Raw genomic sequence first — 13,702 nt, 5'->3', positions numbered from 1 at the left:
CACCATGTCTCAAACCATCTGTGGATGACTAATGGGGTTGCATCAAGTAACTTGAGTACATATGTACACCGTGTTGATATTTGGTATAGTTACCATTATTCACCTCATGCCTTCAAAAAGTCATTCTTTTTGTGTGCTTCATTAACAACCAAGAGAAGAATTGCCATCTTCAATTGATCATTTAAAACATCCAAGTACTTGAATCTTTCTTGGAATGAGTTCAAAGTTCTTCCAGAATCCTGATGTAAATTGTGGAATTTGCAGATATTCAAATTAGACCAATGTTTCATCTCCAGAAGTAGCCTAACAACAGCTATCTTTGAATAACTGCAGCTCACTATGAAGCTTGGCTTCTCTGATAAGGGAAAGTAAAGGGTTCCATTTGGCAGATTGGGAGCATTGAAGTTTAAAGGATATCTTGAAATCATCATTGGTCTAAGTATACATGGGAAATGTAACCAAGATTTTCTATGTTCGATTCATAAACTCAGTAGTCTTAAATCCCCGTGGTTTGAAAATGAAGAGTTTACATGGTTTCCAGATGAGCTGCTACAAAGTCTATTGGCTATTGTCAAATGTTTCAAGTTGAGCGGTCTTTCACAGGCCTAAAACATTAAGGCCCCTTTAAACATTAAGGCCCCTTTGAAATAGAGAAAAGCCTACAAGGTTCTGAGATTTCATCTTAAAAAAAAATGGGTTGTCATAATTTTGTTATGTTTTCTATTAAAAGCTAAAGTTGTCTCATAGTTATTAGCTGACAAGGCTATTATAAAATGTATATGTGTATTTAAAGGAGACAGAGAATAATATTGTTAGAATTTTCATATCTTAGTTAGCTCTTTTTCCCAATGATTTTCCTTACCTGCATCTATTACTACCTTTCACCCATCAACGTAACATTTTGGTGCTTTCATTGACCCACCTCCATGCCTCCCAAACCAACCAAAGATATGGAGGATACCCTCCAATCCATCCTTGACAAATTAGCCACCCTCCAAACCCAACTTTACACGGTCCATTATCAAGTTCTCCAAGAAACTTTAGAAGCATGCCAAGATGCTTTGGAATCAAAACAAGATACAATCACTCATACCCTCACTGGCCTTTTCACCACCTTGTCATCTCAAACCACCTCTATTTCCCTTAGTGTTGATTTTTCTTATCATTTTACCAACTTTTCCCTTGATGTCACATCCTCCATCCCACCCCCTGTTATCAATAACTCCCATGCTACTTTCACTACCTCAACAACCACAACTATACCTCCCCATTCATCTTTTCCCCTTCCTTCTACCACAATACGACCACCAAAAATTCAACTCTCCTTCTTTGATGGTTTAGACTTGTTATTCCAAGCTGATCAATTTTTTCAATTTTACAATATTCCCTGGGACTCTCATTTAAATATGGTTGCTTTTTGTATGCGAGATGATGCACTAAGTTGGTTTAAATGGATGTATCAAAACCACCAACTTAGTGATTGAATTTCTTTTAATAGAGCCTTGAAACTACGTTTTGGACCCTCAACATACGCTAATCACTAGGCAGAGTTATTTAAACTGCGCCAACACAACACAGTTACAGATTATCATAAGGCATTTGAAAAACTCTACAATCAGGTTATGGGGTTAACTCTTGAGATGATACTTAATTATTTCATCTCTGGCCTTGTCCCTAAGATTCGACAGGAACTTGATGTCTTACAACTCACCTCCATGACACAGGCCATTGAACTAGCCAAGCTTATGGAATCTAAAATTACTGATTCCAAACGTCCATTACAGTTTTCACCCACTTTACCCCAACCATCCACTCATTTGTTACCTCCACCACGCCTTTCTACTTCCACTTCTACACTTCCCCTTGCACTCCTTCCATTCCTATAAAAAAGCTTACATCAGCCCAAGATCACGAACGTAGGGTTGTTGGTTTTTGTTACAATTGTGATGAAAGGTTTTTCTCAGTCACAAGTGTGCAACCCATAACTTCCTTCTTTTATTGAGTGAGGAATCTTCGTTAGTAAACCATATAGAAATTGACACCAACACCCTCTCAAACCTTGAAACTTGACGTGAGTTGATTTTTAGGATTGCACATTTTAATTGGTTGCTCTTGTTTATGATTTTTGAATTAGCAATTTAAGGTGAGAACCCTAAGAAGATTTCCACTGGACACGAACTTAACCAAGTGATTAAGTAAGTGTGAAGGTTCACTTCAGAAGGGCAAAGAGAAAAAAGAAAATAATATGGCGTGGATGATGCAAGGGCGAAAATTAAAGAGCATAAAATTAAGCAAGGAATGAAGAAGATGACTGAATGGAAAAAGACACAAACAAGAACATAATGAAGAAAGTAAAAGGCGAAATGGAAAGGAATGGAAAAGATGAGATTAAGAAAGCTTATGGAGATTGGGAAAGATGAACACGCCACTTGGAGGGTGAGAAACTCCAAGATAAGTGAGGAAGAGCCATCACTTGAAATGCTCACACACTCAAGATAAGACCCCAATTCATTTAGGAGACAAAGCTCACTAATCACTCAAGCAGAGTTTTTTTACTATATTCAAAATCAAGTGAAAATACATGAGGCAAGGCACCCTATTTATAGGAATGAGTGCCTTGGTGGGCAAGGTGGGGGAGGGGTAGAAAAAGGGATATGAGAGGGGCGACCTAGGGGTTTGACCTAGGTCAATGCTGACCCTTAGTCCTAGCTTCAAGAAGTTAGGGCTACCTTCTAACCCTAGTGGACTAGGCACAAGCTAACATGATAAATACACCCCCTATTATGCTAAATGGACCATGCTCTACTAAAATTACAAACAAAGAGACTAGCTGGTGCTCAACTCCCATGGCTTGGGCTCTACTCCTGGTGATCCTCTAAGGAATGATGGGCTTTGAAGCACTGGCTAGTGGTGGGTCATGACCTAGCCTTGGATCCTGTTTCAATCTCCGGGTCATCCTTCTAGAGGGTTGGGCTTGGTCAGGGGATGCTCTATCTCGCAGGTCTTCATCATGCTCTTCAAGTGAGAGAGAATTCGTCCATGAATTTGCAACACCTGCAGAGAAAGGAGTTAGATCAGTAACATTAAAAGAATGACTCCCTAGATACGTGTAAGGTAAATCTAACTCATAAGCATAGTCATTGATCCTTTTGATGATTTGGAAAGGACCATCACCACATGGTAGGAGTTTGGATTTCCTTTGGGCCAAATTTCTATTGACCACTTCTGTCTGACCATCATTTTGGGGATGACAAGTAGTAGAAAACAAGAGTTTAGTGCCAAGTTTTCCTCATAATGTCTTCCAGAAGTGACTTAAGAACTTAGAGTCTCTGTCAGATACTATACTTCTAGGAAGCCCATGCAATCTAACAACTTCCTTAAAGAAGAGATTTTTAATATAACAAGCATCATCTACTTTGTGGCATGGAATAAAATGGGTCATTTTAGAAAAGCGATCCACTACCATAAAGATAGAATCCATACCTTTAAATGTCTTGTGAAGACCTAAAACGAAATTCATAGAGATGTCTATCCAAGGCATGTTCGGGATGAGAAGAGGGGTATATAAACCATGGGGTTGCACCTTAGACATAGCCTTCCTACATGCTATGCACTTATCACAGAAGTTATGTACGAATTTGTGCATGTGGGGCCTAAAGAAATGCTCATGCAATGTATCTAAGGTTTTCGCTACCTCAAAATGTCCCATTAAACCAACCTCATATGCCTCTCTAGCAAGAGATTGTCTCAAAGACCCTTAGGGCACACAAGGTCTTTTCCCTTTAAAGAGAAAACCATCATGTATGAAAAAGTCTTTGAGCACTCTTAAAAGATGAGAGAAAAATCAAGGTCATCTTTATAAATTTCCTTGATGTGATCAAACCCCAAGTATTGAGTGTCCAAAACATTAAGCAAGGCGTGTCTTCTAGAAAGAGCATATGCCACCACATTAGACTTACCTTGCTTATGTTTGATCACATAAGGAAATTGCTCAATAAACTCTACCCATTTGGCATGTCTCTTGTTAAGCTTGTTTTGGCCTTTCAAATATTTAAGAGATTCATGATCACTATGTATCACAAACTCTTTAGGAAAAAGTTAGTGTTGCCAATTTTGCAAGGCCCTAACAAGAGCATAAAGCTCTTTGTCATAGGTGGAGTAATTGAGGTGACTTTCCTTGAGTTTCTCACTAAAATAAGCTATGGGATGACCCTCTTGAAGGAGGATAGCCACAATGCCTATGTTAGAGGCATCACACTCAATCTCAAATATCTTAGTAAAGTTGGGAAGTGTTAAAATGGGTGCCTTGGTTCATTTGTCTTTCAAGGTTTCAAAAGCATTTGCTTGTTCTTGGCCCCATTTGAACACTACATCCTTCTTTACTATCTCATTGAGAGGTGCAACAGTAGTACTAAAGTCTTTCACAAATCTTCTATATAAACTAGCTAATCCATGAAAGCTTCGTACTTCACTAATATTGGTGGGTGTAGGCCAATTTCTAATTGTTTCCACCTTTGGCTCATCAACATGCACCCCTTTGGAACTCACAACAAACCCTAAGAACTCTATATGGTCTATGGCAAAGACACATTTTTCCGAATTGGCATTCAACTTCTCCTTCCTAAAGGTTTCTAGGACTTGTCTAACATGCTCTTTATGGTCTTCTTTGGCCAAGCTATAGATAAGGATGTCATCAAAGTAGACTAATACAAACTTGCCTATAAAAGGTCTTAAACATGATGCATAAGTTACATGAAGGTGCTTGGAGCATTGGTTAAGCCAAAGAGCGTGACTAACCACTCATACAACCCAAACTTGGTCTTAAAAGCAGTTTTCCATTCATCTCCCGGTTTAATCCAGATTTGATTATACCCACTTTCAAGATCAATTTTGATGAAGATTTGAGACCCATGTAACTCATCCAACAAGTCATCTAATCTAGGAATGAGATGCCTATACTTGATGGTTATGTTATTTATTGCGCGACAATCCATACACATCCTCCAATTCCCATCCTTCTTAGGGAAGGGAATCACATGCATAGCACAAGAAGTCATGGTATCTTGGACCCATCCCTTAGCTATTAACTCCTCAACTTGTTGTTGAATTTGTGTTTGCCTCGGTTGGATTGGTTCTATATGCTGGTCTATTTGGTAAAGAAGCCCTGAATATGAAACCAATTTGTTGTTCAATGCCCCTTATAGGAGGTAATCCTTTGGGAGGCTCTTGGATACATCTTGATACTCCTTTACCAAAGGATCCAAACATTTAGAACTATCTACCGCTGACTCATTCTATAGGTTTTTCCTAGGATAGGCTATAAAGAGAGCCTTGTGAGCTACCTTTTTTTACCTCTTTGGAGGAGATGAAAAGACTTTTCTTAACACTTTTTTTTCATTTCGCTCATTTTTTCATTTTCTCTCTTCTCTTTCATTTTAACTTGGTCTTCATGTACTTCTTTTGGAGAGAGAGATTTCAATATGATCTTATGCCCTTGGAAGGTAAAGAAATTTTATTAGTAAGACCATCATGTAAATTTTTTCTATCAAATTGCCATGGCCTTCCTAATAGAATGTGGGTGGCTTCCATTGACACAACATCACACAAGACCTCATCTTTATATTTTCCAATTGAGAAGGCTATGAGCACTTGTTTATTAACAACTATTTCTCCTTCTTCACTAAGCCATAAGAGCTTGTAGGGTTTTACATCGGTTCGGTCTGGATGAAGCCTTAACAGGAATACCCTGCCCATACCCCCACAAACTTGTTTCAGTCTGGATGAAGCCTTAACAGTCATACCCTGCTGACACCTCACAGTTTGGTTCAGTCTGGATGAAGCCTTAATAGGCATACCTTGCCGATACCTCACAAACTTGGTTCAGTCTAGATGAAACCTCAATAGGCATACCCTGTCGACGACCTATACATTCAGTTCGGTTTGGATGAAGCCTTAGTAGGCATACCCTACTGGCACCTTACAACTGGTTACATCAAAACCAAGCCTAAACCTTAAAAGAATTACGAGCGAAGTCTGACTGCTTATTTAACTAGTCCAATTTTTTATTGTTCAGATAAGTCACCGACCGTTAGCTTGACTTGTTCAATTTTCTTTAATCAATTAATTACCCGACCGACCATTAACAATATTGAAAGAAACGACCGATTCATTAATAAGAGATGTGGGGAAGGCCACACCCCAGCCTTGGAGGAAGAAGTACATAAAGGCCACACCCTACCCGAAGGGAACAAAAACTGAAAACCTAGTCCTACTGGTCTTCACCTTCAGCTCCCCCGGTCAGTGCAGCTGCTCCTTTACCGCGACCGTCAATGCTCTCACCTTCACCCTTGGCAGGATCTGACCCTCGAACACTTTGTTCTCAGGATCGAAGCTCATGTTGCATCCGGAATATCTCCTCGGCATGGTTGTCTCGGTCCTAAGACCCTAGCTGGACCATGATAAAGGCGTGACACAACATCTCGACGCTACCCTTCAGCAACATCTCGACGCTACCCCTCGTGAAAATTGCATGTCACCCCACAACACCGCCAAGGGTGACATGGTGACCTCCATGGCGCGTTCGGCTCGAGAGGGGCGATCGGTTGGTTGAACTCGTTCGTCAGAGGCGAGTCAACATCAATTGGGGTTCAATGAGGAGGAGGAGGCGTTAGCAGGGAGCTGGGGGAGAGAGTGGTTGTAGCTATGTTACTCGGCTCCCTCGGCCTCTTCTTTGAATTTTAAGAAAAGCCAGCATGACCGATCGACCCCTTCCCGACATCTAGGGTTTCGATGCTAGGCCGACCCTTTCGTTGGGCGACCCTATTCCTGAAAGCATCGAGCATACCGCTCGCCTAGGGAACATCATGATCCATGAGTTCTGCAAAGAAAAGCAAAGTGTTAGTCAGAAACAAAAAATATCGACCGACGTTAAATGAAACTAGCATAACCTTAATGGCCGCCCAACACGATGCCTTTGCATACATGCCATCCAACTTCCGCGTAGGAAGCTTCCTTGGGAGCATATTGAAGAGCAAGAGAATCTCTAGCTCCTCGGCACCCATGGTCGACCGATGCCACTCTTTGAAGTCACGAGGCTTCTTGGTCCAATACAAGGGAAACCTCGACCGACCGGTTTCATCAATGAAATACGACGTCGCCTCCGGCCGAATACAAACTTTGAAAAATCTTTCTTTGAATTTTTTATTAGAGGTAGCGAAAAAATTAAAAATGACATTACTCGATCGTCTGATCAGTGAGTGCCATAGAACAGGGTTGGCCGGGTGAGAAGTATAATAACTGAGGAAACAAGAAGGACTAGGGTGCAAACGTAGGATGTCACATATCAGGCGAAAGGCCTGAATGGACGCCTAGATATTCGGGTGAAGTTGGGAAGGGGCCACGTTTAGGGTTTAGGGTTTAGAGTTGAGCATCCGAAGGACACCCATCATGAAACTATCAAAAGGAAGAGAAACGTTTGAAAAAAGACACGAGTACATATTGAAGAAAGACGGACCGGTGGCAGACCGACTCATACTCTCGTTCTTGGTCGGCAGATAGGGTTCAACACTTAAGAAACTCGAGCGAGCATTCGCCTTCAGAACCGGATACCTCCCTAAAAACTTGGCGATAGAGTCCTCGATTAAGTAGACGGAGGCGATCCCAGTTACCTTGGGATCTGCCCAGTCAAACTCCGCCTGAGAGATGACTTGCTCAAGGAAGCCAAACCGATCGACAGCATTGACCAGATCGTCTCCCCTAACCACCTCTACAGGGTGCAATACCTCAACCCCATTGACCGATAAGGAATCGGTCCTAGAAGAACCAGAAGACGAAGACGAAGATGAAGAAGAAGAGGGACGCACGGGAAGAGGAGAAGGGGGAGCCGAAGAAGAAGAAGTAAGTCGAGACAAGGAAAACATAACTAACCTTATGTAAAACCGAAACACCGAAACACAGTAAGAAGACGAGAGAACGCTCGGGTCTCAGAGCAAATATTAGAGAGATAACACAGTATCTCGGCACTTTTGGGTCCGCTATTTATAACCTCCAATGGTCTTGAAAGACGAAGCGTCACAACGATCTCAACCATTACATCCTTCAGATCCAACGACTCCCAACGCTTCACGCTCAAAAGCCCATCATCAATGCGGGTCATATCACGCGCGTAGGTACTGCGTGAAGTCACGTCAGGCATCGGGAACTCCAACAGTCACAATAAACTCAAAAGCCCGATAGACACCTGACATCCAAGACTCTTCGAATGAAGTTATCCTCGAGCATGGGGGACAAGTGTACTGGTATGGACCGAACGATCAATACCATATCTCGGCTCCCACAACCTAGCCGACCGAATGTCCCACGCCCGTGTGGACTGACCGACACCTTCGGTCCAATTATGCTCAATCAAGGTCAATGAAACTAAGCCATCATTAAGAACTAGGTAATACACCTCTAAGCACAATCCACCTCACTAATCTGACCCAACAAGGTAGGCCCATTAAAATAATATAAATAGCACACATTCCAAGAAGCAGGTACGTCATTTATTACTGTGTTATGACAACCGAGTACTGAATTGTCTTTGATGACTTGAACGTCGGAGTGCCTTCTGCAGGTACCCCCATTTGGTATTCTCTAAAAGACCGAGTGGTCGAGCAATTGAGATTGGAAGGAGTAAAAAGAAGTTTGGAAGAGGAAGCATAGACTCACCGCCTAACAAGAAGAAGGAAGACGAAACTTTTCAATAGTTATATAGGTCTCATCTTCTTAGCAGGAACAAAAAAAACATACATCCCTCGTCATTAAACTCAAATATAAGATTAAGATTTAGATTAATCCCTCGTCATTATTATGAAAAAGCAATTGTCAAATTAATTTACATAATAAAAGGTAGTGAAAAAGAAAAAAAATCCTATCCTGATTCAAGACGCCACCTATACCCAAAAACATAGAACTGTGGAAAGAAATAATATGATATTTTTACTCCTTTTTGATGCACTTGTTATTTAAAAAAATTTATACTTTCCGTTGATATTGACCTATTTCAGCGGGGGTTTAAAAACTTATCAGAAAAATAATACTTGGACACTCCTAAAAATATTAAATCCACTGAATAATATAATAAGATATATTAAAAAATTAAATTAAAAAATAAAGTAAATATTATTATTTTAAGTATGAAATGTGTACTTTTTTATGGATGTAAAAATATCAGTAACCTTCTCAGTAAATATACAGATAAGACCAGAGAAAACCGTTAAAAACAGTAAAATTGAAAAGAAAAAAGTGCTTTTGAAATTAAACAATGAAACAAAAAAGTGATTTTGAAATTGAAGAAAGGAGTTATGAATTTGTCCTTTACAACCTGTTTTCAAACAGGAAACCGTGATCCAAGTTCATGTCCTATTTATCAACTATGGATCTCTCTTTAGTTTGAGCAATAGAAAGATTAATAAGTCACAGTAGTTCAGGTTTTCCAAAACCGACAGAATAAAGTACCAGTTCCACAAAAGTTTACAAAAGTAAAAAAACAGAGTAGGGACCAAACAATGAAGAGAAAAATAACAACAACGTTCGTTCACAATAATGTTAATTTATTTTCCAACGTTTATTGCATGTTCTCTCACCTTATCATCTATCATCTCTGCATTAAATAAGGCCGGACAATGATTGAATAGCCATCTGATGTGTGTAAAAAGCCAAAAGAAATTTGAAGACAGAGGAAACTACAAAATCATGGATCCCTTTTCTTTCTTTGATGACTTTCACAGTGTGAAGTTGTTTTTTCTCTTCATTCTTCTCAACCGACAACACCAGAAAACAGTCATCAGGAGCTGAAGGAAGGGAAGAAACAAAGAAAGAAAAGAAGGCTATGAAAAATGGGAACCACACTGTTGCTTAAAGATAGATTGGTTTTTTTCACAAACAGATTTGTTTTCTCCACTTTCTATGTTCTGGTTCCTGCAACTCTGCTTTGCACATACCTCTACCTTCTTTCCCTTACTCAACATTCCACCACCACCACCTACCATTCTTCTTTTTCTTCTCCTCCTCCTCCTCTGCCTTCATCATCTCCTTTTTCTACAGGTATGTGCATGAACTGCATTCTCTTAAAACTATAGAATTGCTTGTGGTTTTGTTTTGGATTGTCTTGCATCCTGTAAGTTGCACCAACATTATGGTTTATTTTATTGTACTCTAAGAAACAACCTAATACAGTTTTTTAGGAGTTTTGAATATTATTCTTTTAGGGTTAGTTGGGTTAAATTTAGAATTAAGTGCTTATGATATAATTGTTTTCTTAAAAATCGCTTATTTATGAAATGGGTAGATTTAAAAAAAAAAACAAAAAATAACAAGCACATAAAAAAACATACTTTTTTCATTTTTTTTAAAATAAAAGGTACCAACAAACTCTTCTCTAATCAGAATTAAATTTTAATTGAAAAATTACAAAAAAATAATATTTAAAATATTTTTGGAGTAACAGAGAGAAAGGTTAGTTGGATTGGGGAGGATTGTGATTTTAACTTGCTCATAATTGTCATTAGTTAGTTGGATTAGTGAGATGGTAGTTGACTAGACTTGATTTTGTTTCATCTTTGGTTTTGGCAGAAAAGGACAAAGTTTACCATCACTCATGTGACTACTCTAATGGTGATTGGGTTCATGACAAAAGTGGTCCTTTATACAATGCAACTACATGTGGTACAATAAAAGAGAGTGAGAAATGCATCTCTAATGGAAGGCCTGACATGGGCTATCTCTATTGGAGATGGAAGCCCAATGAATGCAATCTTCCAAGGTTTGAACCTCTCACTTTTCTCCAACTAGTTCAGAACAAACACATAGCATTTGTTGGGGACTCTTTGGCTAGGAACCAACTTGAGTCTCTTCTTTGCATGTTAGCCACTGTTTCAACCCCAAACCTTGTCTACAAAAGTGCCAACGACAACAAATTTCGTCGTTGGCACTTCCCTTCTCACAATGCAAACTTGTCCTTGTATTGGTCGCCTTTTCTTGTGCAAGGGGTTGAAAGATCAAATGAAGGGCCTTATTACAACACCATGTATTTGGATCATGTTAATGAGAGGTGGGCAAGGGATATAGAGTGGTTTGACATGATTGTAGTGTCATATGGGCATTGGTTTTTGCTTCCTTCTGTTTACTACGAGGATGGTTTGGTTATAGGAAGCCTAAATTGTCCTGATCTTAATCACACCCAGATGGATTTTTATGTTCCATTAAGGAAGGTTTTGAGGACTACTCTGAGTAGCATAATTGAGAGAAAGAGGAGTAAAGGAAAGAGTGAAGTTGATGTGATTGTGAAGACATTTTCACCTGCTCATTTTGAGGGTGATTGGAATAAGGCTGGAACTTGTTTGAAGACTAAGCCTTATAAGAAGGAGGAGAAGGAAGTTGAAGGTATGGATGGTGAGATCAGAAAGATTGAGATAGAAGAAGTGGAGAATGCAAAGGCAAAAGCCAGTGAATTTGGAGGGTTTAGATTAGATATACTTGATGTGACAAAGTTGGCATTGTTGAGACCAGATGGTCACCCTGGTCCTTATATGAATCCCTTCCCATTTGCTAATGGGGTCCCAGAACATGTGCAAAATGATTGTGTTCATTGGTGCTTGCCAGGGCCTATAGATACATGGAATGAGATTTTTCTACAGATCATTAAAAAGTGATTTTTGATTCATTATACTTCTAATCATTTCACCATGCACCTGTCTATTCCTGTTGTATCACAACATGTTATATTATTTATAACCAAGTTGCACTTAAACCATAAATCTCTTCAACCCAGTTAATTACATTTGGTAGTTACCTTAAGTTATATTAGGTATAAGCAAGTTAAACCATGAATCTGTTCAACCTTGCGTTTGGGATTTTTGTTATTCATCAATTTGAAACCAATAAATCCAATGCAACCCAATTACATGAATAAATACAGACAAAATGTTAATATTTAATAGTTGTATCATGAAAAATAATTTTGTGTTGGTGAATATTATTTTTTTAAGCAATTATATTAATATACTTTATACATGTGATAACTACTGTAATTAACTTATAAAAAAGATGATTGCGTTACTAAATAAATGATAATAATCCAACCTCATTAAATTTAATTTAATTATTTGAAAGAAATTAATCTAACTTTAATTAAACTTGAATAATCTAAAATTTATAATTGAACATGATAAGAGTGTAAAAAAGCAATCAAGTTGGTAAAAGTTAACACGCACGCTCTATCTTTTTCGTTGTGTCTCTTACCATTTAGAAAACAACCTATTTATAGATAATAACAAGCTTTTCTAAAACAGAAAATAATAAAACCTTCTTATGGAAATAAAACTCCACTAACAACTCTTGGTCTTTCATCTATCAAAATTCTCATTCTTTTATTTTCCACTAACTTCTAAATTTAAAACCAACAAAATAGCATTTAAAGTTTATTCAACAAAACTCTCCCATAAACTTAAATGTTTATACCATCCATCATGTCAATAATCTTCTTGTATTTGTCGAAAAGTACTTTCGGTAGCGGTTTTGTGAAGATATTTGCAACTAAATCCTGACTTGCCACATGCACCAATTTCGCACTTCCTTTCTTCACATGATCACGGATAAAGTGAAAATGAACATCAATGTGTTTTCTTCTTTCATGGTTCACTCGGTTCTTTTCTAACTTAATTGTTGATTTGTTGTCAACTTGAATTAGGTTGCACCTATTTGCTTTAGCTCTATCTTGCTCAACAAGTTTCTAAACCACATCGCATGACATACACCCAAGATGTTGCCACATATCAAGTTTCACACATCAATAGCATAACGATCGGTGCTTCTTTGAAAGCCAAGAAAATGTTGTGTTGCCCATAAAGAATTCATATCTCGATGTAGTTTTTTGATTGTCTATGTCTCCACATCAATCGTTGTTAGAGTATCCAACCAACTTGTAATCTTCTTCTTTTGAGTACAACAACCCGAGTGAAATAGTACCTTGGGTGTACCGTAGGACTCGCTTCAATGCTTTCCAATGTTAGTAATCCTACTTCTCCATGAACCGACTTATAATGCCGACACTTAATGAAAGATCCAACCTTGTGCATGTGAGATAGCAAAGGCTTCCTACCAAACTCCAATACTACTCGCATCGACACATTCTCCTCCATCGAACTTCGAGAGTTTTGCACCTGGTTCCATTGGTATTGATACCGGGTTGCAATTTTCCATCTTGTACTTCTTCAAAATCTCTTTTGCATATGTCTCCCGTGATAAAAAAATACTCGTCTCTTCTAATCTAACCTCCAAATCAAGGAAAAACTTCATCAATCCCAAATTTGTCATCTCAAATTTTTGTATCATTGTGCCCTTAAACTCTTCTATCATCTCATCTTTTTTACCCATAAAAATGAGATCATCGACAAGAGCAACAAATATTATGTTATTTTCACTCTTCTTTGTGTAAATGACATACTCGTAAGGACATTGCTTGAACTCGTTCTCCTTAAAATATGTATCGATACGAGTATTCCATGCCCGTGGTGCTTACTTCAACTCGTAAAGTGCCTTCTTTCAATTTTAGCACCTTCTTCTCTTCTCCGATTTTCATGTACCTGGGTGGTTGTTCGATGTAGAGTTCTTCTTCAAGCACACCATTCAAGAATGCCAACTTGACATCCATTTGAAATAT

At 38.7% G+C, this 13,702-nt stretch overlaps 2 protein-coding genes across 2 annotated transcripts; one reads left to right on the top strand and one right to left on the bottom strand.

The window, feature by feature from the left end:
- Nucleotides 1–4,311: 4,311 nt before the first annotated feature.
- On the bottom strand, nt 4,312–5,057 carry LOC137809038 (uncharacterized mitochondrial protein AtMg00860-like). The gene is made up of 2 exons (XM_068610180.1): nt 4,798–5,057; nt 4,312–4,675 (listed from the first exon to the last, which is right to left on the bottom strand). Exons 1-2 carry the CDS (start codon nt 5,055–5,057, stop codon nt 4,312–4,314), a joined length of 624 nt encoding a protein of 207 aa, XP_068466281.1.
- A 4,550-nt stretch (nt 5,058–9,607) lies between these two features.
- LOC137810656 (xyloglucan O-acetyltransferase 1-like) lies at nt 9,608–11,704 on the top strand. The gene is made up of 2 exons (XM_068612042.1): nt 9,608–10,086; nt 10,615–11,704. The coding sequence occupies exons 1-2, from the start codon at nt 9,879–9,881 to the stop codon at nt 11,691–11,693; spliced, it is 1,287 nt and encodes a 428-aa protein (XP_068468143.1). The 5' UTR covers nt 9,608–9,878; the 3' UTR covers nt 11,694–11,704.
- The last annotated feature ends 1,998 nt before the right edge of the window (nt 11,705–13,702 follow it).

This window comes from Phaseolus vulgaris, chromosome 2, assembly GCF_000499845.2.
Source record: "Phaseolus vulgaris cultivar G19833 chromosome 2, P. vulgaris v2.0, whole genome shotgun sequence".
NCBI lineage: Eukaryota > Viridiplantae > Streptophyta > Magnoliopsida > Fabales > Fabaceae > Phaseolus > Phaseolus vulgaris.
This window is presented reverse-complemented; position numbering and strand designations above follow the sequence as displayed.

Bases quoted from the DNA above. Each gene is read 5' to 3' on its own strand.
- LOC137809038 (XM_068610180.1), bottom strand. From the start codon at position 5,057: ATGACTTCTTGTGCTATGCATGTGATTCCCTTCCCTAAGAAGGATGGG. The intron at 4,676-4,797 runs GTTAGTCACGCT...CCTTATCTATAG, and splicing joins AAGTTTGGGTTGTATGAGTG to CTTGGCCAAAGAAGACCATA.
- LOC137810656 (XM_068612042.1), top strand. From the start codon at position 9,879: ATGGGAACCACACTGTTGCTTAAAGATAGATTGGTTTTTTTCACAAAC. The intron at 10,087-10,614 runs GTATGTGCATGA...TGGTTTTGGCAG, and splicing joins ATCATCTCCTTTTTCTACAG to AAAAGGACAAAGTTTACCAT.